This window comes from Chroicocephalus ridibundus, chromosome 6, assembly GCF_963924245.1.
Source record: "Chroicocephalus ridibundus chromosome 6, bChrRid1.1, whole genome shotgun sequence".
In the NCBI taxonomy this organism is placed as follows: domain Eukaryota; kingdom Metazoa; phylum Chordata; class Aves; order Charadriiformes; family Laridae; genus Chroicocephalus; species Chroicocephalus ridibundus.
Window position 1 is genome coordinate 16,274,597 of NC_086289.1, and position 27,731 is coordinate 16,302,327.

At 66.1% G+C, this 27,731-nt stretch overlaps 3 protein-coding genes across 4 annotated transcripts; 1 reads left to right on the plus strand and 2 right to left on the minus strand.

Moving 5' to 3' along the window:
- On the minus strand, positions 1-3,090 carry SFRP5 (secreted frizzled related protein 5). Its single transcript, XM_063339488.1, has 3 exons — positions 2,415-3,090; positions 1,509-1,586; positions 1-1,077 (listed from the first exon to the last, which is right to left on the minus strand). The coding sequence occupies exons 1-3, from the start codon at positions 2,944-2,946 to the stop codon at positions 737-739; spliced, it is 951 nt and encodes a 316-aa protein (XP_063195558.1). The 5' UTR covers positions 2,947-3,090; the 3' UTR covers positions 1-736.
- A 6,231-nt stretch (positions 3,091-9,321) lies between these two features.
- GOLGA7B (golgin A7 family member B) lies at positions 9,322-13,219 on the plus strand. The gene is made up of 5 exons (XM_063339489.1): positions 9,322-9,581; positions 10,732-10,857; positions 11,251-11,403; positions 11,572-11,673; positions 11,801-13,219. Exons 1-5 carry the CDS (start codon positions 9,570-9,572, stop codon positions 11,903-11,905), a joined length of 498 nt encoding a protein of 165 aa, XP_063195559.1. The 5' UTR covers positions 9,322-9,569; the 3' UTR covers positions 11,906-13,219.
- A 280-nt stretch (positions 13,220-13,499) lies between these two features.
- On the minus strand, positions 13,500-27,525 carry CRTAC1 (cartilage acidic protein 1). 2 transcript variants are annotated; one of them, XM_063339486.1, is made up of 16 exons: positions 27,418-27,525; positions 23,221-23,417; positions 21,764-21,960; positions 20,698-20,828; positions 19,891-20,047; positions 19,165-19,299; positions 18,717-18,862; positions 18,434-18,570; positions 17,698-17,780; positions 17,090-17,190; positions 16,844-17,012; positions 16,171-16,316; positions 15,995-16,037; positions 15,404-15,547; positions 14,052-14,177; positions 13,500-13,655 (listed from the first exon to the last, which is right to left on the minus strand). In XM_063339486.1, exons 1-16 carry the CDS (start codon positions 27,460-27,462, stop codon positions 13,528-13,530), a joined length of 2,085 nt encoding a protein of 694 aa, XP_063195556.1. In that variant the 5' UTR covers positions 27,463-27,525; the 3' UTR covers positions 13,500-13,527. The 2 variants fall into 2 exon arrangements, with proteins under 2 accessions (XP_063195556.1, XP_063195555.1); XM_063339485.1 differs by lacking the exons at positions 13,500-13,655; positions 14,052-14,177 and adding an exon at positions 14,496-15,154.
- Positions 27,526-27,731: the final 206 nt, after the last annotated feature.

The following is a 27,731-nucleotide window of genomic DNA, read 5'->3' on the forward strand; positions in this document are numbered from 1 at the left end:
ATAATTTACTGCGGTGTGGATGGGAAAGGGGTGCCTGGGCTGAGTCCTGGTGGCGGGGGTGTGTGTGTAAGGGATGCAGCAGGGCATTTGGGATGGGAAGGGTGGGGGTGCCCAGGCAGGGGCCAGGCTGCTCTGGGCACTTGGTCTTGCGGGGACCCGTCTGTGAAGACAGTGGGGCAGGAGAGACCTGCTTCGTCTGGGGTGGATCCCTGTGAAAGTGGGATAATCCAGGGCTGGGGTGAGGGCATGGGATGCTTTGGTGGGCTGGAGTAGGGATTTGAGGGAGCTAAGGGTCTGGGGCATGTCATCAGGGAGCTGGGCAGGGGTCTCAGGTGCAGCCAAGGGGTCCCAAGAAAGTCAAGCAGGAATTCTAAGTGCATGCAAGGGTCCCTGGGGTGCTGGGCAGAGGGCTTGAGGGTAGCCAAGTGTCTCTGGTGCAGACCAGGGCTCATAAGCATGCAGAGCAAGGGTCCTGGGTGCAGACTAAGCTCCTGGGTGTGGGCAGGGATCCTGAGAGGGTAACAGGGGTCCCAGGCCAAGGCAGGGGTCCTGACTGTGGATCAAGGCTCCCACGAATGCAGCTGGGAATCCTGGGGGTGCAGAGCAGGGTCCTGGGGCAGTCAAGGGGCTGAGGGGAGCAGAGCTGGGGTCCTGGGGTGCAACCAGGGATGCAGCCAGGGTGTTGGGGTGCAGCATCAGGCCAGTGCAGGAGTCCCAGGGCAGGGTGGGCAGAGCCCTAGTGCTGCCCAGCCCCATAGAGCAGGGGGTGGTAGAGGGGGCAGGGGTAGGAGAACATGAACTTGACGGCGAACTTCATCTCCTTGTTGTGCTTCTGCCAGGGGTAGACTGCGAGGAGGAGCAGGCGGCCGCCCACCTTGCGGCCCATCACCAGGAAGCTGCCGCTGAGGCTGTCGAGCTGGGGGCAGGGGCAGGTGCCCGCGTTCCTCATGTGCAGCACCATCTTCTTGGTGTCCTTGCGCTTGAGCGGGCCCAGCTTCAGCACCTTCTTCTTCTGGGCAGCCACCAGCCGCCGCTCCCCGTTCTCCTCTGTCATCTCCTTGATGCGCATCTTCACCACTGTGTGGGGCAGCCATGGGGCACAGTTGGGGGTGTGTGTGTATAAAACTGCTCTGGGGTGCTGCTGGGGGGGGGTCTGGGCTAGGCACCTGTGCAGGACAGGGTGCAGCCTGTCCCTGGGGTGGGACCCAGAAGAAAGGGTGCTGGGGAATTTACTGTGTAGGGAGGGGAAGGGCCTGTTGGTGGGGGGTTTCAGCAGAGGTCCACACTGACCCTCCCAAATATCCCATTCTGCCTATCCCCCCACTGATGTCTTCTTGTGTGGTGCACCCATCCCATGCACCCAGGGTCCAAGGAGATGGCTCGCGGGGTCTCCCATGGGATGTCCCTGGAAAGACATGCCCTCTGGCCGACCCTTGCCTGGGCTGTCAGAGCTGGGGGAGGGCAGCCCCTTGTCCAGGGGGGACTGGGAAGGGGACACCAGCACTCACCAAAGTCACTGGAGCACATCTGCTCCATCATGCCATCCGCCTTGTGCTCCATCTCGCACTGGGTGCAGATCTTGGACACTGTGGTGAGAGACCAGCCACTGTCACAGCTCGCTGATGCCTGTCACCTGGGCCAACTCTGTGGGGATATGCTGGGAGAGCCCTGGCAGCCCCCCTGCTCCCTGGGCAGCTGTGCCGGGGTGATGCTGGGGGCACAGAGCCCCTCACTGGCTGATGTCCCAGCACCCCCCTGCCCCCCCCGTAGGGATGGCATATGGGGACACCCCCTGTCCAGCTGCCAGTGCTTTGGGGCACAGCAGCAGCAGCAGTGAGGGTGGCCCCCGCCTGAAGGGTGTCACAGCCCTGTTCCTGACCTTGGCTGCCTTTGGGTGATGTCCCCTCCCCTGCCTAAAGGGACAGCCACCCTGTGACAGCAGCATGGGGCCCATACCCACGGATGCAGGATGCTCTTTGCTGCTGGGATGGGACACAGCGAGAGGAGAGGGACACAGCTCTGCCATGGGTCCCCCAGCAGCTCCCACCTCATCCCGTGTTCACCCCCAGTGCTGCTCCCGTGGCTGCTCCGCTCTCCCCTGCCCTGGGGCAGCCCTGTGCAGGCAGCTGGGTGCCCAGCTCCACTGGGACCAGGGTGCCTGGCTCCCTGGACAGCAAGGGATGCCCAGCCAAAGCAGCTGATGCTGCTGGTACTATGCCCACTTGTGCCCTGCGGCAGACAGAGGGTCCTTGGCCAGTGCCAGCACCCCAGGCACTGCTTTGAGGGGTGCAAAGGTGGAGGTGCAGATGCTCCGCAGGAGGACCCTGCATGGGGCTCCCCAGCAACATGGGGACATACTGCTGGCAGGTGCCCTGCATGCATCCCCATCCCACTGCAGTGCCCCTCCTGCTTACCTGGCGGTGGGGTGACCTTACTGTTCCCGAACTGGACGGCAATGCAGAGCTCGTGGTCAGAGGGAAACTTGCCACAGTGCAGCATCTCGGGCCAGGGGAAGCCGTAGGACTCCATGACGGGGGCGCAGGAGTCACGCACCACCTCGCAGAGGGAGCGGCAGGGGTAGACGGGCCGGTCGAGGCAGACGGGGGCGAAGAGGGAGCAGAGGAAGAGCTGGGTGTCGGTGTGGCACTGCTTGGCGAGCAGGGGCACCCAGCTGCTGGCCTGCTGCTTGGCCTCGGCCATGGTCTCATGCTCCAGCAGGTTGGGCAGCCGCATGCGCTTGTAGCCCACGTCGCGACAGAGCTGCATGTCGGGCGGGATGTCGAGGCACTGCGGCTCCCGCCCGTAGAAGCGCCCGTGGGGCAGGCTCTCGGGCTGCCAGCCGTAGTAGTCGTAGTGCTGCCCGCCGCCGGGGGACCCCGCCAGCGCCAGCGCCAGGGCCAGCAGCGCCGAGCCCCGGACCCCCGGGGGGCCGCCCGCCCGCCGCATCGCCGCCGCCCTCCTGCCGCCGCCGCCGGCCGTGCCTGCCGAGCGGGACGGGACGGGACGGGACGGGAGCGCGGTCGGGCGCGCTGCCTCCTGCCCTTGGCGCCTCCCACGCCCGCAGCCCTTTCTAAGGAGCCCGGGGAGGCCTCGCCGGCAGCCAATGTGCTCCGGCTGACGGCGCCCCCGCCCTCGCCCCCCGACCCGCGGCTGGCCCCCCCCCGGCCACCCGGCTGCCGCTTGCCCTCCCGCCCCGCTGCCCCAGACTTTCCCCCCTGCGGTGGCCGGCTGGGTGTCACCTGCAGGCAGCTCCCCCACAAGCTCCCCCCGGCTCTGTGTGTCGCTGGGGCAATGCCCCCTGGACGGGCTGGCTCGCCTGGGGCGGCAGTGTTGTAGACACAAGGTGCCCCTGTTATCCACCAGCCCCTCTGTCCCCATCCCACCTGGCACCCCAAAGGCACACCCTGGCATGGGGCAGGAGCCTCTGGTTCCTATCCTATGTGTCCCCCCCCCGCCATGGTCTCCTGTGCCCCATGGGGTATGGGTTTGGGGGTGCTTGGGGGGATGGAGGAGCAGGACACCCCAGCGGCTTCATACTGCAGCACTGGGGGGCAGCAGGGGCACAAGCTCATGCCAGGTACCATGTGTGGCATCGATACCAAGGTGATATCATGGGCATGGGGTCCTTATTCCTCGTGGAGAGCCCGGGGCAGCCCATGGTCTGCTGGGCACAGGCAGAGCTGGGGTTACACCTCCCAGCAAAGGGCTTGCACCCCGGCTCTGCTGGTGCCTTGGACACAGGCAGAGCTGGAGCCCGAGCATGGTGAGGGAGGGCAGCGCTGGGGCCACATTCCCCCATCCCCTTGGAGACAGGCTGGGCTGAGGGGTGCAAGGCTCAAGACCCCATTAGAAACCCGTTTGTCTGTGAGGGTTATCTGGGGCACCCCCTCCCCTTCCCGCGATCGATGCCCCTGCCCGGCCAGCGGGCTCTGGGCTGCCTCTGGCCCCTGCTCACCGGATAAGGCGGCTCTGTTAATGGGCGACAGAGCAAACAGCCTGGTGCAGGCAGGTGATAGCAGTTGCCCTTTGCACAGGGCTGGGAGTGGGGACTGTCCCCCCAGCCCCAGTGGGATCCATCTGCTTTTGGGCCATGCTGGAAACTTCACCTGCATGTCCTGCTCTTGCCTGCAGCCTGCCTGCCCTCCCCATGCCCTCCATGCTGGGCACAGCGCCTGGCATCGCATCGCCCAGGGATACTCGCTGCTGGACCAATGGTGGCCTGAGCTCATCCCGCTGTGGCCAAGCTCCGGAGATGGCACCATTAATGTGTAACGGCCAGGGAGCACGATAAGATAGAGTGGTGCTTTATCGGGGCTGCCCGGTAGCAGGAGGGAGGGTGCCAGAGGCATCAGGCTGTCACAGGAGGACTGAGATTGCCTGGAGATAAATGCTGGTAGAAAATAACTAATCCATGATGGATGGGCCAGGGCAGGGCGGCCGGGGAGCTCGGCTAATTGCCATGGGAGCTGGGCTGGGGCCGGTGAGACCTGGGAGCCAGAGCAGGGAGGTGGAGGCAGAGGGAGGCTGCATGTACGGACGGAGCTGCCAGTGTGCGGGATGCCGAGCACACCTTGCCCTGCGGGTGTGCAGTGTCCTGGGGCTGTCCCTGTGGCACCGCCAGCACTGGTGCTGCCCTGCTCTTGGCCATGGACCAGTTGCTCTCCCCACCTGTCCTGTCCCCCAAGCCGGGTCCAGCACCCACAGTCCCTCCCAAGGAAGGTGCTGGAGGTGCCGAGCACCCTGCACCGGCTGGCACCCCACCAGATAAAAGCAAGGGGGCCGGGGGGCAGTGTGGGGAGTGAGGGGCTCCCTGCCAGCTGGCCTGGCCCCCCCATCTGTCACGATGCCTTCATTAGAGCCTCTGAGTCACCTCCTGGCAGTGTGGCCATGCTGGGGGGAGCAGGGCTGGCCCCAGGAGAAGGGTGGCTGGCCCCTGCTCCCACCCTGCCAGGTGTCCTGGCAGCCTTGTCCCTGTGCTGACACCTCGCCTCTGCTCTGCGGGGGTCCCTGCTGCACCCCCATTTCTTCCTTAACCCTTCCCCACCCAGGCTGTCACAGGGCTGGGGGGAGACGCAGCCAGGGGAGGTAGATCTGGGCTGCACCCCGGGGAAGGGGATGGCCCCAGGGCAGCTGGAGCTGGCACCCTCCCCTGTGTCCTGTCTGCGCAGGCTGCTCCGGTGCCCGTGTCCCTGTCCTGTGCCTGCGCAGCCGGCTGGGGAACTGACACTTGTGGCTGTCACTCTGGGGAGCCGGCTGTGCCACCGCCTGTGTCATCCGTCACGGCAGCAACATCGGAAGCGGGGCCATGGGGGCTGCCCCCTCCACCGTGGGGACCTCGGGGACGGCCAGCCAGGGTGGCATGGTAAGAGGACATCCCCTGGGGGTGCACCTTCACCACTCCGGGCCCTCCCCAGGGACCTGCGCCTGGCTGTAACACAGAGCAGATCTGAGCCAGGGGAGCAGGAGACTCCTGGGAAATGAGATGCTGAGCAGGGTCCTGGTCACCTCTTCCTGTCCCCTCCCATCGTGTCCCCGTTCCGCCTCTCACTGCAGCTTTGGGTGCTGCCGACTGTGCTTCTGTGGGCAGAGATGCATCCCCTGGGGCAGGGTGGGCTGCCTCCAATCCTCCTCTCCTCCCCATCCTCCCATCCTCCCTGTCCAGCACCATCCCAGGCTCCTGGGACTCCTGGATCTCGGGCTGCACCAGTGCTGGGCATGGGTTGCACTCGCCATGGAGCAGGGACCCTCAGGAGGTGATGGCATACCGGGGCTGGCCATGAAGGGACATGCATCCCAAGGTGTCTGGCAGCTCCCAGGAGAGAGCACCCCGGCATGGGGGCAATGCGGGGCTGGCAGCACGGCTCCACAGGGGTGGCCCTGCCTGGGGGTGGCCGAGGGAGGTTGGGGTACAGCTGGGGGCACCGTGGGGCTGAGCTGGACATGGGACCATCAGGGCGGGCAGAGGGCAGAGGCAGCGGTGGCCGTGCACTTGCCCTGCGCCCACACACACTCCTGCTCGCCCGGCAGCCCCAGGAATGTGGCTGGCAGCGCTCCCAGCCCAGCTGCGGGGCCGAGGCTGCCCTGGCGCCCTCCCAGCCCCCCCGGCAGCTCCTGGCCCTGCCCGGCTCCCGCCAGCCTGCACACAGACCCCCTGTTCACTGCTGCTCCCCCACTAGCCCCCGCTCTGCGGGGCAAGGAAGGGGCACATCCTGCGTGGGGTCGCCTCTGGGCAAGAGCCCCCTTGCATGGCACTGTGCATGGGGACATGGGGACGCTCGCTGCAGTAGTTCTGGCCCCCTGCCCCGCTGGAGAGCTGGGAAAAGCCACCCACGTCTGCTCTGTCCCCGGCGCGGGGGCAATCCTCACACAGCTCCCAGCCAGCACATTTGCCAAAGCTGGACCTTGGCACCTTGCTCCGAAACTGCATCGCCCTCTGCTTGCCTGTTTGCAGAGGGATGTGATGCTGTGTGTCCCTCCCCGGGCTGTGCGCTCCTGCGAGGTGCACTGGGCACTGCCCCCACCATCTTTGGGGGCTCCCAGTGCAACAGGGTCCTGGCATCACCCGTCAGGAAGGACGCAGTTGGGTATGGTGGTGCTGTGGGCGCCCTGGAGGGGTGCCCATCCTCGGGGTGTCCAGACTGTAGGGCTGGTGGTACCCTGTTTTGCGGCATTCTCTGTGTCCTGCATGAAGGGACAGGCTGGGGCACTTGGAGCTGTTTTCCAGTGGCTTCAAGTGTGGGGGACATGCCCCCCCCCCAATTCTGGTGCACACACCTGGCATCTCCCAGGAAAGGTTATCAGCTAATCATCCTGTCCCACTGTCTCTGCACGCCTCCCAAATGTCACCGTTGTCCTCGCTGGGGCAGTGAGCTCATGCTCCCCCCCGCCGTTAATGAAAGCCCCCCCAGCACTGTGTGAAGCAGCTGCCAGGGCCTTGCCCTGCCGTGGCCCTTTTGAAGTGGAGCCGAAGCTGCTGACAGCCCTGACGGGTGGGGAGGGGGCCTGGCACACAGTGGGTGCAGGATCGGGCCCCAAGAACTGATCCCCGGCTAGTCACAGGGCTCCATCCATCCCCCACGGCCCCCAGCCACTGTGCCAGGACTGCAGGGACAGTCGGGGTGCGTGGATGAGGGGACGCGCTGGGGACACCCCCCAGTCCTGGCCTGGGAGCCAAGCACAGGGGCTGTACCAGGGACGTTGTGGGGCATGGCTGCCGCACTGTGATGGGCACAGGCACGCTGGCTGCGTGGGGCTGGCTGCAGGGGTCCCAAGTGCACCACACGCCTGCCCTGTGGGGCCAGGGGCAGGGGCTCTGGGTGATCAGGCAGAGCCGGGGGGCAAGGTCTCTGGGGTCTGTCTGTGGGACAGGTCAGAGCCCCCTCACTCCAGGTGCAGGGGAGGACCCAGGCAGGGGAATAAAGGCAGCGCTGGCAGCAGCCGTATGTGCGGTGGCCGCCCCCGCTGCCAGGCAGCCTAAAAATAGCCCCTCAGGGCTGAGGCAGATGGAGCAGAAGGGCCAGAGCCCTGTTGCTGCGGGCACCCTGCCAGCCCCCTGCGCGGTGCCAGGGGCCAGGGGGGCCGCAAGCGGGGCCATGCAGTGCTTTGGGACTGCCCTGAGCCCCCGTTGCCCCTGCTCCTACTGCCTGGGATCCCATCAGCTACGCCAGCCCTCCTCCCGCTCTGCTGGGAGCCATGGCATGGCATGGCCCTGGGTGGGCTCTGGACATGTGGGTGCTGCGGGCACCATGGCGAAGGCCAGGGTCTGTGTGGGGATGGGGGGTCACTGTGGGGTGCAGGTTGTCCCTGTCTTGCCTGCCACTGTGCAAGGCTTCCTCCTGGGTAGTATGGTTGGCAGAAGGTGGCTCCCCATGATGGGGTGAAGTTGTCCCACCAAAGGACACTCCTTGACATGTGCCCTGGTCCTGCAGACAGCAAGTCTCTGCCTTGTGAGGCAGCTGGAGCCCAGGACCAAGGGTCCAGTGCCTGGGCTGGGTTGGTGCAACCAGAGAAGGGACATCCCTGGGGCAGCACTGCAGGGTGCAGGCAGGTGGGCAGAACCTGGGGTGGCAGGGACAGCTGGGCCCGCCCCAGCTGCTCTCGGCCCCTCGCCACGGCGTAGGAGAGCAAACTTCATCTCCTGGCGGGTGCAGCATTGCCATGGCAACTGGCAGGGCGCGGGCAGGCGAGCCCTGACGTGGCGTTGACAGCAGCGCGGGAAGGAGCCAGGATGCAGGGCTTGGTCTTGGGGGCATCTGGGGACACGTTTGGGCGTGTGAGTGCATGCGTGTGCATGCACAGGGGCGCAGGCAGATGTGTGCCTGCCCAAACGCCTGCTTCTGTGTGCATGTGTGTGTGTGTACATGGGAGAGCACCCCCCCACACCTCCCGGAGGCTTTGGCTCTGTAACACTGGGTGTACCCCATTGCTCTGGCAGGGATACTCTGGACCCCAGGAGCAGCAGGTTTTCCCCAAAATTCCCCAAAAAGCTATGGGATCTGTAGTTTTGTGTTTGGGGGGGGAGATGAGCCCTCCACCCCAGGTCCCTGCCTGCACATGTCCCTTTGTCACAAACCCTGCCACACTCCAGCACGCCGGGGCTGCCTCCCACCCCTCCAGAGCTCTGCCTCTCCTCACACCGCCGTGGGCTGATGCTCAGGGCAGGGAGTAGGAGTCAGCCGGAGCTGCCCCTGTTTCGTCAGAGCCCTGTGCCGCTGGCAGCCAGCCGTGCTGTGTTAGCAGCCTGAGCAGAGATGCTGGCAGGGCCCCGCGCTGCCTTCAGCATCTCCCAGGTGTTGAGGGAAGGGCTGGCTGCTCTCCTGCCTGAGGAGGGCCCTGTGCCCAGCCACAGCATCCCTCCCGCCTCATCCCGGCCCCAGCTGCGAGCACCCCCTCCTTCGCCTCCTGGGAGAGCCTCTGTCGCTCCCCCCCCCGGTTTGGCATTTCTCTGCCTCTAATTGAGCTGTCAATGGGCAGAGATAACAGGGAATTCGTTAGCTCTCCTCTTTGATGTCTAGGACCGCAGCACCCGCTCCAGCCAGCTGCGAATCCTTCGCAAACAAACACCTTCAGACAAGGCCCCTTGGCATGGCAGGCTGCCGGCCCCACGGCCGGGATGGCCCCCCAGATCCCCACGGGGCCACCGCCCCGGCTACCTCCAACTGCACCCCCTCGGTAGTCAGTTCCGCCCGCCCCCGCCCGGGGACCTACAGCCGCATCCCCTCAGCAACCGGGGCCCCGGTAGCGGCGGTGCTGGCCGGACCCCCAGGACCTAGAGCAGCAGCTCCCCCGCCCTGGTACCGCCGTCCCTAGGGGCTCCGTGCCGGTAGTGGCGGACGCCCATCCCCGCCGCCTCGGGGCGGTCCGCGGCGGGGCCGGGCGGCTGCGCACACGGGGCGGCCGGGCCCGCCCCCGCCGCTCGGAACGGCAGCACCGCGGACAGCGCCGGTGTCCCCGCGCCGCCCGGCACGGCCCCGGTGACAGCGCCGGTGTGTGTCCCCCCCCCGCGACCCCCGGCCCCCGCCGCGCCCCGGCACAGCCCAGCCCGGCCCGGCCCGGGGCCACGCCGCGCCATGGCCACGGAGGTGGGTGCGCGGCGGCACGGCGGGGGCCACCCCGGCAGCGGGCACCTCCCGGAGCTCCCCCCCGGCCCTGCCCTCCGCTCCCGCCGCCACCGGGCGGTTGGGAGAGGGGGGGAATGGGGTCCGCGGGAGGTGCGGGGGGGTGGGGGGGCAGCGTGGGGCTGGGCCCCGCCGTGGGGTGCACTGGGGGGGGGGTTGTCGGTGTCGGGCTGGGAGGGGTGCGTGGTTTGTGTGCGCACAGAAAGGACGGTGTGCGTGGACTGCTGGGGGGGGTAAAGGGGGTGTCCTTGTCGGAGGGCGCAGTGTGGTTCTGGGGTGGGGTGCCCCGGGAGGAGGGGTGCCTGTGGGGCTGGGGATCCCTCTGCCGGGTGCCGCGGGTGGGACCCGGGACAGGGGCAGAGGGTCTGTGGAGCACACAGCTGGGGTGGCCCCATGTCACCCAAGGGGAAGCACAGGGAGGGGTCTGACACCCGCCCTTGGCACAGCCTGGCCCCTGCATCCTCCCATCCTCCTCTCCGGCCCCTGAAGCTGCCCCATGGCCCAGACCCCAGGGGGCTGGTGTGGACCCTCGTACCCTGGGGGGTGCCGGGGCTGGGCTGAGTGCCTGCCGCTGCCGCTGATCCCTTTTGTGCAGCCGCCCCACTGCAGGCTGCCCAGCCGCTGCGCTGCTGCTGCAGACCTGCTGCCGGTGGCCCCGCTGCCGGCAGCCCCCTGCTCCGCTTGCTTCCCTCCTCCTGCCTGGGAGCTGCTGGGGTGACTGCGTGCTGGGGCGCTGCTGAGGACAGAGGGCGGTCCCCTCCCCGGGCTGTGGCTCACCAGGGACACACACCGGAGCATGCTGCACGGGCCAGGCACCTGAGGCAGGGAGAACACACACTCACACACTCGCCCACGCTCCGAGCGGGAGGCTGCTGTGACATCCTCCCCTTGCTGCCATCCTCCCTTCACCCCTGGCCTTGCACCTCCTGCACCAAGCTCTGCTCTTGGCATGACACAGCCCATGCTGGGGGCTCCCTGCCTCGGGGCGTGTGAGCCTGCAGCCCCCATGCCTTGGTGCTGGGGGAATGGTATTGCTCCCGGCATCCCCAGTTACCAGCAGGGATGCCCATTGCCCCCCGAGTGCAGCCCCCCATCTCACTTCCCTGCTCCCCAGGTGCACAGCCTGCAGGAGCTGCGGCGTAGTGCATCCCTGGCCACCAAGGTCTTCGTGCAGCGGGATTACAGTGAAGGGACCACATGCCAGTTCCAGACAAAGTTCCCCGCCGAGCTGGAGAGCCGGGTAGGAAGCCTGGCAGGCCAACAGGGATGGGGGATGCCCTATGTTGGTGCCCTGTGGGGGGTCAGGGGGGAGAGGGGTCTGAAATCGTGGTGCCCCTATAGGGTATTGTATGGCCCTGGGCCAGCTGATGCTGCTGGGTGCACGCCACCACAGCCACCTCGCCCAGTGTGCAAGGGCTGGGGTGCTCCTGGGGACCAGGAGGCTCTGGCGCAGGGCTGCAGGCTCAGCAGGTCTTGGCATGGATGGGCAGTGGGCAGGGGCCGGGGAGCTGAGGCATCAAGCTGGGAAGGGAGAGAGGGTTAATGGTCCCCAAGACCCCACAGGGAGGAGGACAGGGCAGTGCAGGGGGTCAGCCTCTGCACAGACTCCTCTTCATCCCAGTTTCTGCTCTAGATCGAGCGGCAGCTCTTTGAGGAAACTGTGAAAACCCTTAATGGCTTCTACGCCGAGGCAGAGAAGATTGGGGGCAGCTCGTACCTGGAGGGGTGTCTGGCCTGCGCCACCGCCTATTTCATCTTCCTCTGCATGGAGACGCACTACGAGAAGGTGCTGAGCCCCAGGGGAGGGCTCGGGGACAGGCATAGCTGCAGGCCTGGGGGCGGGCACAGGGATGGCACAGGGACCATGGGGGCTGGAGGCCAGAGATGGCATCAGGGCTGGCAGGGGGGGACATGAGAGCTGGCAGGCCCTGAGTGTTGCTCTGTGTGCTGGCAGGTACTGAAGAAGATCTCCAAGTACATCCAGGAGCAGAATGAGAAGATCTATGCGCCCCGGGGGCTGCTGCTCACCGACCCCTTGGAGCGTGGCATGAGGGTCGTATCCTCTGGGCAGTGGGGTGTTGGGGGGATGACAAGGGTGAGGGGTGGGGGGACACTGCGAGCGGGTGCTGGGCAATTGGATTTGTGGCTGGCACATCCCACCGATGATCCTTAGCAGAGCCCAGATCGAGATCTCCATCTATGAGGACCGGTGCAGCAGCGGCAGCTCCAGCAGCGGCAGCTCCAGCAGCAGCAGCGGCGGCGGGGGCGGCGGGGCGGGGGGTCGGTGACTGGCCGGGAGTCCCTGCAGGGACTCGTACTGCCGGGACAGTGGCCTTTCCGAGCTCCGCAGGCTGCACTACCAGAGCACCCGCTTCTGAGCCCAGGGAGGGTGGGAGGGGGAGGCCGGGGGCTGCCCAGAGGGGCTGCCCACCCCACCTCTGTTCTGTGCCCCCCGCAGTGGCTCTGCCGCTGCTCAGACCCACTGCGGGCAGGGGCTGGTGCTGGGGTGTCCCATGTGCTTCCCACTGAGCCAAACCAGTGCCAAGGGGCTGCCGCAGCCCCCCGGGGCACTCTGCGCTGCTGCCCCTGCCCCAAGCGAAGGAGCTTGCCCTGCCGCGGGCAGCACCCTGCGTGCCATGCATGGGGGAGCAAAGCCCCAGGCAGCTCTAAAGGGGGGGGATACAGGCTTATCCCTTGCTGCACCCCCTCCCTGGGGCGTCCCGCTCTTGGTGCTGCAGGGTGGGCTCAGCCGCCGTGTGCCCACTGCCCAGGGAGCCTGGCAGAGCCCTGGTGCTGCTTCATCTGCATGATGGTGCCATGCATTCGCCCCGGCCCTGCCCCCCGCGCTGCCCGTTGCTGCTCCCCAGCCCTGGCCAGACGCCCTCACCCTTCTGGCAGCAGCATCCTCCTGCACTGCCCGCCACACTGGGCACTGGTTTCTGCTCCCTGCCTGACTTGGTGTCACGCTCAGCCAGACTCAGAAAGGTCCCCAACCCTAAGCCCCGTGCCCAGGGCAGGGAAGTACAGCACTGGCCAGGCCCCTGCCCTTGTGCTGTGTGCCCTGGGCTAGTGCATGGCCCAGCATAGTGGAGGCTGAGCTGTGGCATAGGTGAGCCAGGCTCCCTGCCCAGTCCTGGCAGAGCCTGCCCCACACCTGGCTGCCAGCAGCCCCCTGCCTGCTCTGCCCCATGACCTGCTCCCATGCAGGAAGTAGATCCACCAGGACCCTTCCTCTCCTGCTGCTGAACCCTCCCCTGCCCACACATCCTGCATGCTTCTGCCACCAGCACCCCGATTCTCAGCCCCCGAGGAGCACCTGGGCCCAGCTGCAAGGGGTGGGGGTTCATGGGCCAGGGTCAGATGGCGGGAATTGGAGGGTCCCTGTGACATCCAGCACCCTGGGAAGAAGAGCCCCTGCCTGGGTGCAGCGCTGAACCGAGATGGTGTTTCTCTCACAGGGTCCCGGAGGAAGGACCCTGCCCTGTGGGACTCCTTTTGGCTTGGCCACAGCGGTGTGTGTGCAGGGTGGCCCTGGCCCCGCCGTTCCTGCTGGGGCCCCCCTGCATGGAGACCTTCCTCAATAAACCCCGCACTTCATCCTCTGTCTCCTGCTCTGTGTCCTCCTGGGTCGAGCGGGGAGATGGTGGTGGGAGCACAGAGCCAGGCTGGGCTGGGGCTGGGCATCCCCCAGTACACCGGGGGGCACGGAGCCCCACAAAGAGGGAGAGCATGGGGGGAAATAAGGGGGAGAGATGAGGCAGTGCATGAGGGGGATGGGGACAGCTCTGTGGCCCCGGTGACAGGGACCCACAGGGAAACTAGTGCAGGAAAGGGTTTATTCAGTTGGCATCGGGTGCAACCAGCATGGGGCTGGGGGCGAGCAGGGGGCACCTGGCTGTGCCAGGTCAGGCTAGTTGCGCTGGCAGCGCCCGCCTGCCCCCAGGGAGAAGCCATGGCGGCAGTGGCAGTGGAAGGAGCCGTGGCTGTTGTGGCAGATGTGGTCGCAGGGGCCGGGCTGTGCCTGGCACTCGTCTATGTCTGGAAGAGAAGGGGAGAGGGTCAGAGCTGCACAAAGGGCACGGTCGTCATGTGGCACGGGCAGGACAGGGGATGGAAGGGACATGGGGCAGGGTGGGGGCAGCTCGTGAAGCTGGGATATGAACGCATCTCCAATGCCTGCACCCACGCAGCTGTGGTCCTGCCACTGCTTGTCCCCGAGGCTGTCAGGTGGCAGATGCCTCCTCACTTCACCAACTCCTGCACAGCCACAGCCACAGCCCCGCCGTGTTTTGGGTTGGCCGGGACCAGGGCTGTGAGCACAACAGGGCACCCCAGGAAACAGCATCCCTGCTCCCAGGGCAGCACGGCTGCACCTGGCAGGGGCGGGCAGGTGAGTGCCACTGGCTGCCGGCCCCGCTGCCTGCAGGTACTCACCCAGGCACTGGCTGGCAGTGGGATCAAGGGGACGGAAGCCCGGGCGACAATGGCAGGTGTGTGCCCCGGGGGTGTTGGTGCAGAGCTGACTGCAGTTGTGCAAGCCCTGGGCACACTCGTTGATGTCTGGTGGTGGGGAAGAGAGTGGCATGGGGTTATAACACATGGCAAGAAGGCAGCACAGCCCCAGCCTGCTACACCCCATCCATCCCCCCCAGTGCTGCACATCTGGCTGTGCTCCTGTGGCTGGGACCAGGGATAGGCACGGGCAGAGCTGCATGGGGCCGCTGTGCACCCTCCAACTAGCTCCTGACCCCACGGCATGGGGAGTTGGGGGATGCTGAGGCTGCTCCCCACCCGGCCCCCGCTTCCCCGTGCAGCTCCAGGGCAGGGTTGGCAGAAGCACGGGCACAGCTCTGCCCCACACAGCTCAGCAGGCCAGGCTAATAGACAGGATATAGTTTATTGGGGGAGGACAGGGTTCTCCAGGAGAGGGGTTGGAAGACTGAGCAGGGTCCGACTCCAAACAGTGGGGTCAATACATTAAAAAATAGACCAGGAGGGTCCTTTCCCCGCAGGACTTGGGGGGACCCTCCTCTGCTGGGGCTGGGGGGGGGCGGTCCCCTTCACCAAGGAAGGGGGGTCCCCACCACCGAGGAGGGGGCAGGCGAAGCACACACGTCGCAGGCCAAACCAGCAGGCACACGGTACGGTATCGAGGCGACGGAGCAAGCGACGGGGTGGGGAGGTGCCAGCGAAGGGGCGCTGCCCCGGGGGCTGCTTTCCCAGACATGGAGCAAGGGGCAAGCCCCCGCCACGGCCGGGCAGCCAGGCTCCGTGCCCGTCCCACCGCCGGCCGCCCCGGCAGGGCACAGCCGGCACTTCCAGGGTGGTTCGACATGGAGAGAGAGAGAGAAAGAGAAAGAGAGAGACAGGCAGAGACCGGCCGGTCCTTCCGCCAAGGCTGCTCTGGCATGTTACGGGCAGGGGTTAAAGTGCATAGAGGCAAAGGCAGAGTCCAAGGACTAGAGGGAGGAGGGCACCAAGGGGGGGCCCAGGCCAGCTCCCGACGGAGGGATATCCCCCAAAAAAGGCCACTTGAGCTGCACAGAGAAGGAGCAAGAAAGAAAAAGAGAGAGAAAGAGAGAGAGAGAGAGAGAGAGAGAAGGGGAGTCAGTGGGGGCTCAGCAGGAGGCGCAGGATGAACAGATACAGAGCCAGGGCGCAAGGGGCTGGACAGCTGCGTGGCAGCTTGCGGGATACGGCCAGGCCTTGGGTGGCAGGGGTGCAACAGCATCCCAGGGAGGTGCTTCGGGGCTGCACAGGGTCAGGGCATCCCCGCCGTCACTCACCCACGCAAGCCGTGCCGTCCTCGTTGGGCTCGAAGCCCCGGCTGCAGCGCTTGTTGCTGCGGCACCGGTACCCGCCGTAGGTGTTGATGCAGACGGGTTTGTCCCGGGGACAGACGAAGGGGAACTCGGTGCACTCGTCCATGTCTGCGGGCAGAGAGGCCTTGGTGGGATGCACGGGCTGGGAGCTTAGGGCTGCTGGCCATGGCCCCTCCAGTTTCCCCCGCACATGCCGAATGACCTCCCCCCAGAGGTAGCCATGCACAAGCCATGCCTCTGCTCGGGAGGCTGATGGCATGGCCACTGTCACATCCCCGTTGCCCCTCCATCACTTGTGGCTCTAGCGCAACGCCTGTCACATGCCTGCCATGCCTCCCACCCCCAGCACAGCACTCTACCCCCTCCCCGTGACACCATGGGTCCCCTCCGGAGCCGTGCCACTGCCCCCAATCCCACACCCTGTGCCGGGCAGGCAGTTGTACCCTGCACTGAGCCAGGTAGCAGCCCTGCCTGCACACCCAGCCTCCTCCCTGGCTGCTGCCCCCAGCTGCGCCCAGGGGGACGTGCCACAGCATCCAAGGTGCAGGCACTCACCTACACAGCGTCCGTTCTCGTGCTGGGAGAATCCCTGCCCGCACTGCATTTGGGGAGAAGCAGAGACCGCCGGGATGGGGAGGAATCAGCCCTGGGCAGCCATCGAGCCAGCAGAGCCCAGCCCCTCATTCCTGCCCCCCAAAGCCTCCTGCCCTGTGCCCCCACCTGTCCCTCACCTCCAGCGGGGCAGGCATGAGTGGCTCCTCCACATCCAGAGGGTAGGGGACCTCCAGGACAGAGTTAGTCTCACTGCTGGCCACAGCTCGCACCACGACGCGGCCATCCGGCCAGGTCACCTCCAGGCTGCTGGCTTCGTCGCGCCCTGCAGGCGGGCAGCCTGTCAGAGGGGGGGTCTCCGGGGCGGGCAGGGGCTGAAAGGAGGTGGGGGGGTGGTAGGGATGGAGGGGCAAAGCCTCCCCTTGCTCCCTGATCCGGGACGCAGGTGCCCGTGGTGACAGCCCATGCACAGGGATGCAGCCCAAGGGGTGCATGTGGGAACGATGGGCTGCCCTGCCAGCCATCAGGGACACCCCTGTGGGCTTGGCCGCTGGCCACGCTGAGCCATGGACGGTTAATGGGCAGGGGAAGCCCCAGTGCCTGGGCAAAGCAGCAGGCAGGGTGTGGGGAAGGAGTAGGTGCTCCTTGCAGCAGGGCTGCCGTGGCTGGGCACCCTGCCTGCAGCTTCCCCTGGAGCCCACCACGCCCAGGGCGATGGGCATGGATGACTATCATCAGGTGGCCACCAAGGTGACAGAGGTGGCCCCTGGTTGGTAGGGGGTGCAGGGCTCAAGAGCCCATCAAGTGGGGTGCTGGGGATGGCTGGGGGTGGAGGTAGCCCCCCTGGCTCACCCAGTCCGAAGTGCGCCACGGGCTCCATCTCGCAGAGGTACCCTGATCCACCATCGATGATGCGCAGGTGGGCCCCGCTGCGCCGCGTGAACAGCACCACCTTGGCCCCCCGAGCAAAGGCCCCGAAACGGGTGCGGGGGATGACACGCAGCCAGTTGTTGCTGGTGCCCTGGGAGGGAGCAGGGATACTGAGCCCGGAGAGGCAGAAGGAATGGGGACAACGTGAGGATCCTCTGCTTGACTCACCTGAGTGCCCTTGAAGATGGAGATTGGCTGTGCCATGGACTCGCCATGGGACAGGATCAGGTCCAGCATCCCATCACCGTCGAAATCCGTCACTGCACCCCCTGCAAGGACAGGATCAGGTCATGTCTGGGGTCTGGCCCCATGTCTTTAAGCAGTAGACTCTGCTGCCAGTGCCGGCAGCAGCACTCACAGTGATGCGGGGGCAGTAGGGATGATGGAGTGACCCCAGTGGAGGCAGATGGGTGACACCCTGCAATCAGGTGGGTCAGCTCCCCCGGCAGTGGGGGAACAGGGGCAGGCAGTGCCTGGGGGGCTGTGAGACACAGGAGGCTGCCTGGTCCACTCCCAAACACAGAGGCTAGCTTTGAACAGTGGAAGAAGCTCCCCAAGACCAAAGCCCTGGAAACAAGAGATGGCACCCTGAGCTGTGTACAGGTGGAGAGAGAAACCACAGGGACACTGCTGGGTCATGGGGGCTCCAGTGAGCTGGTGGTGAGCAGGCAGGTGACCAAGCTGGGCATGTGGCATCCCCAGGCACAGAGCGTGCCAGGTGGTGCTGTGGTACACCCCCGGCACAGGCTGCCCCTGCCAGGAGTGAGGGGGCTCACCCGTGCCCCGACCCTCTGGCTCCAGCGCATCCCCCGGATTCAGCTCTTCCACAATGGGGTCCGAGTGCTCCCTGCGGATGAGCCTGCGGAGCACGGACAGGATGTTAGTGTCAGCCCTTGCGGCCCCCGGCAGCTCCCTGTCCCCCTTGAGCAGCTTTGCAGAGAGGTTACAGCCCTGGTGGTGATGCTGGTGGCTTTGCAGGGTGGATAGGGGACGGGACTGGCCCCTGCCTGTTGGCACCTCACATCCCTGCTCCATGGAGGGGTGACAGGGATGTTGTGAGAGCCTGGCTCTTGTGGGACTGAACTGTGGAGCAGCACTGCCATCTCCGAACACTGCCGCAACCCTCTGGGACTGGATACCCTCCCCCCAGGTCCTCCCCACCACACCACTACCCCCCACCCACCCACAGGTGCCAGCACCAGGCGGGGACAACCAACTCCCACCACCCTGCATGGCGGGTGAGGAGGTGTCACGCAGCGGTAATGAGGAATTGACCCCCACGATCAACAGGAGCCACAAACAAGCTTCCACACGGCTGCTAATCAGCGGTGCTGGGGACCCCGGGGGCTGCTGCAGGCACGATCGCAGTGGCTGGTAATGATGCTGGGAAGGGCTCAGTCACGGTGCCTTTATTAGCCGAGCCCCAGCAGTGGCACTGCTGGAGAGGAGCCCCGTGAGCCTGGCTGTGCCGCAAGAGCTGCTCGGCCCCCCTGATACCCGCTGTGCTCCTACCGGAAGAGGCGGTTGGCGGAGGAGCCGCGGTAGGCGATGTTATTGAAGAAAACCTCCAGCTCTTGGTCGTTGTCGAAGTCGGCTGCGATGACGGTGCGGACGGGGGACGGCATGGAGAACTTGGGGGTGGCGATGTCCTGCGCAAGGGATGGGCACAGGGTGACAACGGGTACGGGGAGCGGGACACCGGGCTTCACCCACATTTGCTTCACAGGGTGCTTCACAGCACCCTGATGGTCGTCCACAGACCCAGCAGTGGGGGGGTCCCGTTCCCAGCCCTCACCCGGAATCGGACGCGCCCAGGGGCCCCGCTCTGCAGGTAGAGGCGGTGCGGCCCGTTCCAGTTGCCGTAGACGATGTCCACCCGGCCGTCACGGTTGAAGTCAGCCAGCGCCACGCCACGTCCGTGCTGGTAGGGGTCATCCAGCCCTGGGGAGCCGCAAGGGAACGGGGGGAGATGGGACCCCCTCCCTGCCTCCGTCTCCCTGGGATGCCTCCCAGGATATGCCCCGTGGTCCCCCCGGCAGGTCCTCCCCACACAGGGCTGCATCCCTGCCCTGATGAGTGCCCTGGTGCACCTCAGCAACCCCCAGCAGTCAGTGGGGCTCTGTGCCCCCAGGGCTGTCCCCCCACCCTCTGCTCAGCCCGCCCAGGCAGGCAGGGGCAGGCAGAGCCATCCCTGCCCTGGACACCCCGACACCTGGGTCCTCCCCCCTGCTCCCCCTACTCACCCACGGCAGCTGCGACGTCCCGGTATGTCCCGTCCCCCCGGTTGTGGAAGAGGAAATTGGGGCTGTTCTCGTTACCGCAGAATATGTCGGAGGCGCTGTCGCTCAGGATGGGGCCCACGGCCACCCCACGGCCCCCTGGGGACAGCAGCCCTGGGGTGAGGGGGCTGCTGGCACCCTGCCCCGGGGTGGGGGGGGGTGTTCATGCCCCCCCCATGCCCACCCGGTGCTCTTGGGACCCCCGGCATGCCTCCCTCACCCACCTCCCTCCCTCAGTCCCTCTCATCAGTAGCTAATTGGGCCTGGCAGCCGCTTGTGTCACTTCCAACTCTAATCACTGCCATCGCCATGGTGACAATACTCCTAATTAGTGACAATTTACTGCTGGGGAGACTGGGCATGGCGGCAGTCCCCACAGTGGTGGGGCAGCATGGGGCGCAGGCTGGCATGTTCCCTGCTGCCCTGCCTTTGTGTCCACGTCCCCCTGCCATGCCGCCAGCCCTGCAGATGTTGTGGGCTCCGGAGGGATCAGCCAGGGTGATGGTGGGTACAGGGGTCCTGGGCAAGCATCTCGTGGCCCTGGTCCCTTCCACGGGCCGTGGGTCTGCCACTAGATGGGGCAGTCCGGCAGCCTAAAGCGTGGCGTGGGCCACTGCCTGGAATGGGGTCCCACACTCGCCATGCCCAGCGGTGCCCCGTCCCCTCCGTGGGGCCACAGCAGCCGGGTACCTGTGTACTTGTTGACGCCAGCCTGGGCGGCCACGTCCACCAGCACCACGACGCCGCGGGCAGGGTCGCTGGCAGCCACGTCCATCTCGATCAGGGCGTGGGGGCCCACGTTGCCGCTGGCGTAGTTGGCGATGTAGATGGAGTACCTGCCGGAGCCCTGCGGCCGGCGGCACCTCCTCAGCACCCACCCACCCAAAACCCGACTCCATGGGGACCACGGGATCCCTGCCGTGGGGCTGGATGCTCTCATGGCTCCATGGGACCAGGCACTGCTACCACGTGCTGAGCAAGAGCTCTGCAAAGCCCATGGTGAAAAGCACCCTGGGAGTGGTGTCCTGGGGATGTGCCTCTGTGGTCCCCAGGCTCAGGGTGCTGGCACAGAGCATCCTGCCCACCCCCCCTCCCAGCATCCCCAATGTGCCAGGTCCACCACATCCCCACCACCCCCCTTGTCCCATGCAGCAGCTGGACCCTGATTTAGTGATAATCGTTTGGAAACAAACCACTGGGGGAGGAGGAAGAAGAAAGAGCAGGTGACAGGAACATAAATCACCTCGACAGGCACGTTTATCAGCTGGCGGCAACCGTGTGGACAGGCGCCCGCAGTCCCCACAGCCGGGGGGGCTCCCAGCCCTGACAGCCAGGGGCTGCTGGGAAGCACCCCCCAGCCCCAGCAGGGAGTGGGATGGGGCTGGTGCCCAGGGGAGGGGAAAGGTCCCTGGGGCCCCACAGGGGAGGATTGGAGGGGCATGGAGGGGTGGGAAAGGAGCAGGGATGCCCCCGGCACACCATGCCCTGCCTGCTCACCGTCCGGTCCACGCAGGCGACGGAGCGCCCGGCAAAGCGGCTGGCCACATCCCGGTTCACCTCGTCGCTCAGGAGGTCCTCCCAGCGCCCGTTGCGGAGCTTGAAGAGCTTGTCTGTGTAGGTGGCCATGCCTGGGCGGGGGGGGACGACACAGGTCAGGGGGCTGCAGCATCCCGCCTTGTCCCAAGGAGGGTGCCCTGTGGCAAGGGGAGGCTGTGGAAGGGGCACCCTTTTTCCAGAGCATCCCAGACCCCTGCTCTGTCCCCCACAGCCCCCAGCAGTGCCACGGGGCCAAGCTGCCGCTGCAAGAGCCCCTGTGACCCTTAAGAGCCACCAGGAGACATGCAGAAGAATCAACTCATTAAGGTAAAATGTGTCCCAATGGGGCACAGCCCCGTAGATCATCCCCAGGAAGGTAAAAAATCGATGCGGTGCCAGGCACAGGCAGCGAGCCGCGCTGCCCGTGACAGCGCCGATGGCAGCGCCTGATTTAGGGACAGGTGTGCTGGCGGTCACCGCCAGCCCGGGTAATTAGGAGCGTCAGGAAGACAGATCCACCGCGTGGAGGTCAGGGCGGTGGGACAGGGACACAGAGCTGGGCTGGAACACTGACCCAGGGAGCTCCGGGGATGCCCGGTGCCGGGCTGGGGCATGCGGGTCTCCTCCCCATGACAGACATCCCGGGAACTGGGACAGCACCGTCAGGGCAGGATTAGACCTGGCTTGGTCCAGCGGGCACAGAGGAATCATGGCACGGAGGGACAGAGCTGCCTCAGGGCGGGATTTACAGCACAGGGTCCCTGTGGCAGGGCAGCCCTGGGGGTGTCGGGGAAGTTGCCGTCCCAATTGGGGTGCCGCGGGGAGGGCGATGGGCAGCTGGAAGTGCTGACTCGGCGGCTGGCTGGGCTCAGCGTCCCGCCTGCGCTGCCATCAATCAATGGAGCCACTCAACTGAGAAATTAACTCCAGCCCGCACACATCCCTCACGCGCCGAAGGTCGCAGGCGGCCATGCCGGGAGCTCCCCCGGCACCCGGGCCTCGGGGCACAGCCGCCGGCGGGGCTCACCGGAGAAGGCGTTGTTGGTGTTGAGGAAGTAGACCTCCTCGCGGCCATCCCCGTCGATGTCGCAGGCTGTCACGCCGATGGCGTTGCCCTGCCGGTCCCGCAGCGCGTAGTACGGGGAGCCCCGCTCGTCCTCCGCCAAGTTCACCAGCCGTCCCCGTGCCTTGTCATACTTGAGCACCAGGTTGGGGCCATTGTACCTGTGGGTGCGAGCAGGGGTGATGGCTCCTCAAGGCTTGGGGACAGGATGAAAGCCCCCATGCCTGGGGGGACACTGGGTGCGACATCAGATTTTCCCCATAATGGGCACAGCAGGGACCTGTGTGGTCCCTGGAGGTCAGGGACCCTGGGCTGCCCTCAGCACCCGAACTTGGGGCTGGCTCCTGGCTGCCAGTGGGGAGGGCTCAGCCTGGACCTGTTCCAGCCCATGTCGGGCATTCCATGTCTACCTGGCCTGGGTACCACAGGGCAGTGCCAAGTAGGTGGCCAGCAGGGCAGGATGGGGCACAGGTTCCTGCTTGCAGCTCTTTCCCAGGGCAGGGAAACCGGCACACAAGGCAAATCCTCTCGGCACGCTGCTCCCCACAGGCTCCCCGCCTGCTCCTGCCCCGTGCACCAGTAAACAAGTTATACAACGGGCACCGTGGCCGCTTACAAAACCCCAGCTGGCTGCTTGGCTCAGCTCGGCTGGGAGTGGTGGCCTGGGCCCCTCAGGGGGTCCCTGGTGGTCCCGTGGCTTGGTCCCCCAGGCTGATGCTCAGAGCGGTGGCAGGGCTGGACTCTGCCTGCCACCATGGTGCCCTGGCTCCTGCAGCCCCCCCAGCTGGGTTCTGTGGGGGTGAGGGGTCCCCTCCAGGTGAGCACACCCACGTGTGCAAGCCTCCCTTGGGGGTGAACGCGGCAGTGTGTACACAGACACACTGTGCTGGCAGCCCACAGCTGTGCCAGCACACACACACAGAGGCTGTGCCATTGTCCCCACTGCCCCCAGCCAGGGCTGGACCTGCTGGCAGCAGCTGCTCCATGTCCAGCCCGGCTCGGGCGCTGGCAGTGCACGGCTCCCTGCCTCCTGCCTGCCCTTCCGAGCCATCACTCCAATAAAGGGCTATAAAAAACCTCCAGCCAATTAACCGAATCTCCGGAGAGCGCTGAGTCCTGTCAGCGGAGCCGAGCCGGCTTGGGGACACACTGGCTCTGCACTGCAGGGTGGACCCTGGCCACTGGGCAGCTGCCACCGCCCCGCAGAGGGGGGACCTGGCCCCGGGATGGGGGCACCCACGTGGCCCCACGCAGGCGCCCGGCTGGCGTCAACACCCTATGCGGGTGTATGCAGACCCCCAGCCCACCACCTTTGTGCACACCCCCTCAGCCAGCCACATGCGCGTGGAGGAATGAAGACCTCCAGGCCCTGCAGGGCCACCAGGTCCCGCTGTCACCCAGGCACTGGGTACACCACTCACCCCGCCACCACGATCTCGAAGTCACCGTCGGCATCCAGGTCGGTGACAGCCACGCCGTAGTTGAGCTGTGTGGGGTTGCTGTCATAGTCAGGTGGGAGGAGGCGGTGGGTGATGGCCGTGAACATGGGCTCGCTGCGCTGGGAGCCCTCGCTGAGCCAGGCCAGGGACAGCAGCCACAGCGCCAGCATCCTGGGCACCTGGGAGAGACCTGCATCCAGTCAGCTCCAGGAGGGGACCCTGGTCCACGGTGCCCGAGCGTCCCCACCGCCCTTGCACAGGAGATGCTCTCTTTCCACCCTTTGCCACCCATCCCAGCTTGTGCCACCCCACCATCCCCCAGACGCTTGGGTGCTGTCACAGCTCTGGCACCCCCACGCACGGACCCTCCTGGCTGCAGCTCACCCTCAGGGCTTCCTTGGGACAGGACCGTACCCCAGCGAGCTAGGAGCCAAGGCTGAGCAGGAGCAGGGCTGTGGGAGCCCATCCCATGGGAGGGACCCAGGAGGCGGCAGGAGGGCTGTGGGGTGCTGACGAAGCTGGGCTCAGCCCCAGCTCGCCCTGCCCCAAGGGGCTGCCAGCACCCAGGCTCCTGGCAAGTCATGATGGCAATCCCTGCTCCCTTGGCAGGGCCAGAGGAAGCAGGTGGTCACCTGGCTGGGGAGCTTATCCCTCCCGAGCTGGAGAAGGCCATGGAGAGAACATGGGGATACTCTGCCAGGTGACTCCTGCATGCCTCAGTTTCTCCACTCTGCTGGCACTGGCTCTCCCGGGGGCTCTGCAGGGTGAGCTCCTCCCAAGCCAGCTGGGGAAGGTGTCTGCACAGGGACGTGGTCACGGGAAGGAGATGCTGGGAGGAACAGGAGACTGGGAGAAGAGGCTCAATTAACCTGGACTGCGGACGATGGTGCCTGCCAGCACTGCTGGCAAGGCTGCGGAGATTTTGGAGCTGGCTCTGACCTGGCTGTAACACGGGTGACGAGCAAGGTGGCACTTAGGCCGGCCAGCCCTTGCCATAGGCCAGGCGGTCCCCTCCAGAGGGGGAAAGTCCAGCACTGAGCTGTGTGTCCCTGGGCTGTGGGCACGACCCCATGTGCCAGTGCTCCTGCTGGGAGCAAGAGCATCCTGTCCCACTCTCGCAGCCTGGAGGGATGGCTGGGGAACCCGGCCACCAAGGCAGGGGTTACTGCTCCATGTGGCCATGCCATCCCCCTGGGAAGGGCTGCCCCTGCTTCCTGGGGAGCCAGGAACAGCCCCCAGCACCGTCATGGGGATAGGGGAGAATGGCCCCGCTGCCAGCTGGTCCCCATGCTGTGGATCCTGCCAGCGAGCAAAGGAAGCTGTGGCAGCTGTGTGGTGCCACACATGCCTGGCTTGGAGAAGGGAAGCGGTCTGATGGTTTAGATCCTGGCAGATCCACCGGGCTGCGGGAGCAGCCTGCTGTGCCTCCCCTGGGGATGGGAATGGTCCCAAGGGCCTTTGGGGGGCCAAGGATTCCCCTGCCACAAGCAAATAGCTTTCTTGCCCACCTGGCTGGGCAGGAAGGGACTGTCCTCCAGCTGCAAAGGAGACCTTGAATCCCACTGCTCAGCACACCCAGAGCCCTGCCTCGCACTGCCCAGGCCCTGCTCCCCTTCCCTCTCCAATCCCATCTGCTCCTCAGGTGCGGCTGCAAGGGTGGATTTGTGTGTGTCCAACACTACTCTGTGCGGCTCCCGTCCCCTCCCTAGCATGACCCGCATCCTCCCACAGACCCAGGCGCAGCCAGACCCCCTCTGGCACCGTGCTCTCCACCACCCAGGCGGGCTCGAAGCACTGTGCCTGTCACCCTGCCATCCTGTCCAGAGCAGCTCTCCAGGGGCAGGAGCTTGGGTCTTTCCCTGGTGCAGGTGCCCGATGCAAGCCACATGTGATGGCGAATGGGGTTTCATTGGGTTGCACAGAGATGGGACAGGCCCTGGGTGTCACTCTGCATTGCCAGGCAGCGAGGGAGGGAGAGCCTTTTCCACAGCCCCACACTGGGCTCACTGAAGTAAGCGTGGGGGAGAGCCACCCACATGTGGACGTATGGGTGCAGGGCTACAACGTGAGCCCCAGCCGATGCAGAGTGGTGTCCCCTCACCCCTGGCCACAGCCAGGCAATGGGTGGCTGGCCCCAGGCCACCAGCAGGACTGTTCTTGCTCTGCCTTCCTTCCATCTCCTGCTCCCCGCAGCTTGGCCCGTTCCCCAGGTACCCCCCCACCCCATCCAGCTGCAGCCAAAATCCCTCCAGGCTGGATGGAGCCTTTCCAGGAGGAAACAATGTTCCTGATTGGAGACAAAAGGCTTTTCCCAGCAGATCCGGTGCTTGGTGCCATGGGGAAGGGATGCACGGCCCAGAGCCAGGCTGTTTTGGGAGGCGGGAGGGAGGCTCAGGCTCTGCATGACGGATGGGAAAGGCCTTGTGGTTCCCAGCATGCTGCTGATAGCACCAAGGCCCCAGCGTGAAGCTCCACCTGAGGTTTGAGGCTGCGGGGTCCTGTTTGTACGCAGGGCAGAGCTCAGCCTCTCTTGTCCAAGCAGAGCCACGTCCTGGCTTGTGTCGTAGCATCTGGTGGCAAGGTCACCCCAGGAACTGCGGTCACCCCAGGGTGCTCAGTGCGGATAAGCTGGTGACATGAAGCCAAGGGGCCAGGCAGGGGTAGAGTCAGCAGAAGGATGGGAACAAGGCAGGGTGTGCGATGGGCACCTGTGCAGGGTGCAGCCAGGCAGCGCAGGGACAGGGTGCTGGCCCCATGGCAGGGATGCACCTTGTAGGGCTCATCTGTCCCTGTGCATGGCTGCAGCTGGCAATGCCCTGTGGGGAGGATGGGTTGGGACTGGGAAGCGAGCCATGGGGCAGGCAGTGCCCCAGACCCCTCATGGCAGGTGGGGAAATACTGTCCCCAGAGCTTCTTATGCACCCACATGCGCATCCCCAGCCCTTGGCCCACATCATGTGGAGGGTGGGAGCTGGCTGTCTGTGCAGCCACCCCATCCCGCATGCCACCGTGACATCGCCGCCCACCACACTACGCACCCCAGTGATGTCATGCTCCACCACTGCAGTGACATCCCATCCCGGGCCGCAGCCACCTCCATTACTGGAGCTGGCTATAACATCACATTGACATTGTGCGGCAGGGGCCTCATGACACCCCAAAAAGCACCCCAGAGCAGTGACAACAAGGTGACATCACAGCAGCCCATGACATCATGCTGCATGTGCCCCAGTAACATCATATTCCTGTTCCTGCCATTCCCAGGCTGCCACAGCTGTACCCGCCAGGGCAGAGGACAGGGAGTAGATGTCCCGCAGACGCTGCAGCCCCTCTCCCACAGCAGCTGCGCTGCCCAGGGGTGCCAGCAGTGTCCCCTCCACAGCACCTCAGCCCCAAGCAGCCCAGCCCCTGCAGTGCCTCTGCTCCAGTCAGAGCCCATAGCCCTGGACCTGCTGCCCCGGCTGCTCCACGCTACCGTGGGCTCAGCACTGCTCCCTCCAACACCCCTCTCGCAGACCCTGGCCTATGCATGCATCCCATCGCAGATGCTTCCGACGGGCACAAAGCCCCCAGCTGCTGGCTGTCCCATCCCTCTCCCCTCCCAGGCAGGACTCCTCAGCACCGGTCCTGGCACGCTGGGGCTCAGCCAGCAGCAGCTAATGCAGTGTGGAGACGAGCAGTCACCTTAGCCTCTGAGCTCAGCCCAAAGGGACACCAGGTCCTTGGGGGTCTCAGCTGCAGCCACCTGCTCCCAGACCCACCAGCCCACAACCAGCCCCTTCCCACGCAGGCACACACACGGATGGACTCCTCTATCTGCAGCCCCCGGCCCCTCTGTGGGCTCAGCCACGACCAAGCACAAATGTCCCTAGAAAGAGGAGCTGCCTGTTCTCCCTCTCTGTCCCTTGCGTCTTGCCACCCTGATGCCTCTCCCCCACTTCCAGCCCACACCCCCCATCACCACTCCATCCTCCCGAGCCCCGTCCCCCCCAGCCCATCATCCCCTTTCCTCCCGCCTTGTCACCCCGCATACCCCTCCACGCTGCGGGGACAGCCCCGCTCCGCCCGCCACCAACTTCTTTCCGGGCCGGTGACCGTGCCGGAGTTGACAGCCACCCCCTCCCCGCCCGGGAATCCCCGGGAAAACTTCACGGAGCAGCAAACCACCCCCTTACTCACGGGCCAGGGGGGCTGCCCGGCGCCCCCGCGGCGGCGGGAGCGCATCCCGCAGCGCCCGCCTTGCCGCCCGCCGCACCGCCCGGCTCCGGTTCCGCCGCTCCCCCGGCTTCCGACGGGGCTGGCCCGGTCGAACGGCGCCTTATGTAGGGGCGGGCGGCGGCGGCAGCGCCAATGAGCGGGGTGAGGGGGGCCGCTGCCAATGGAGAGCGCGGAGGTGGGGCTGCGCCGCGCTGATTTACTGTCCCCATCGCAGGGATGCTGCGGGGGGGGGAGGAACCGCTGGGGAGCATCGCCCCGGGCACTGAGCCCGCCGG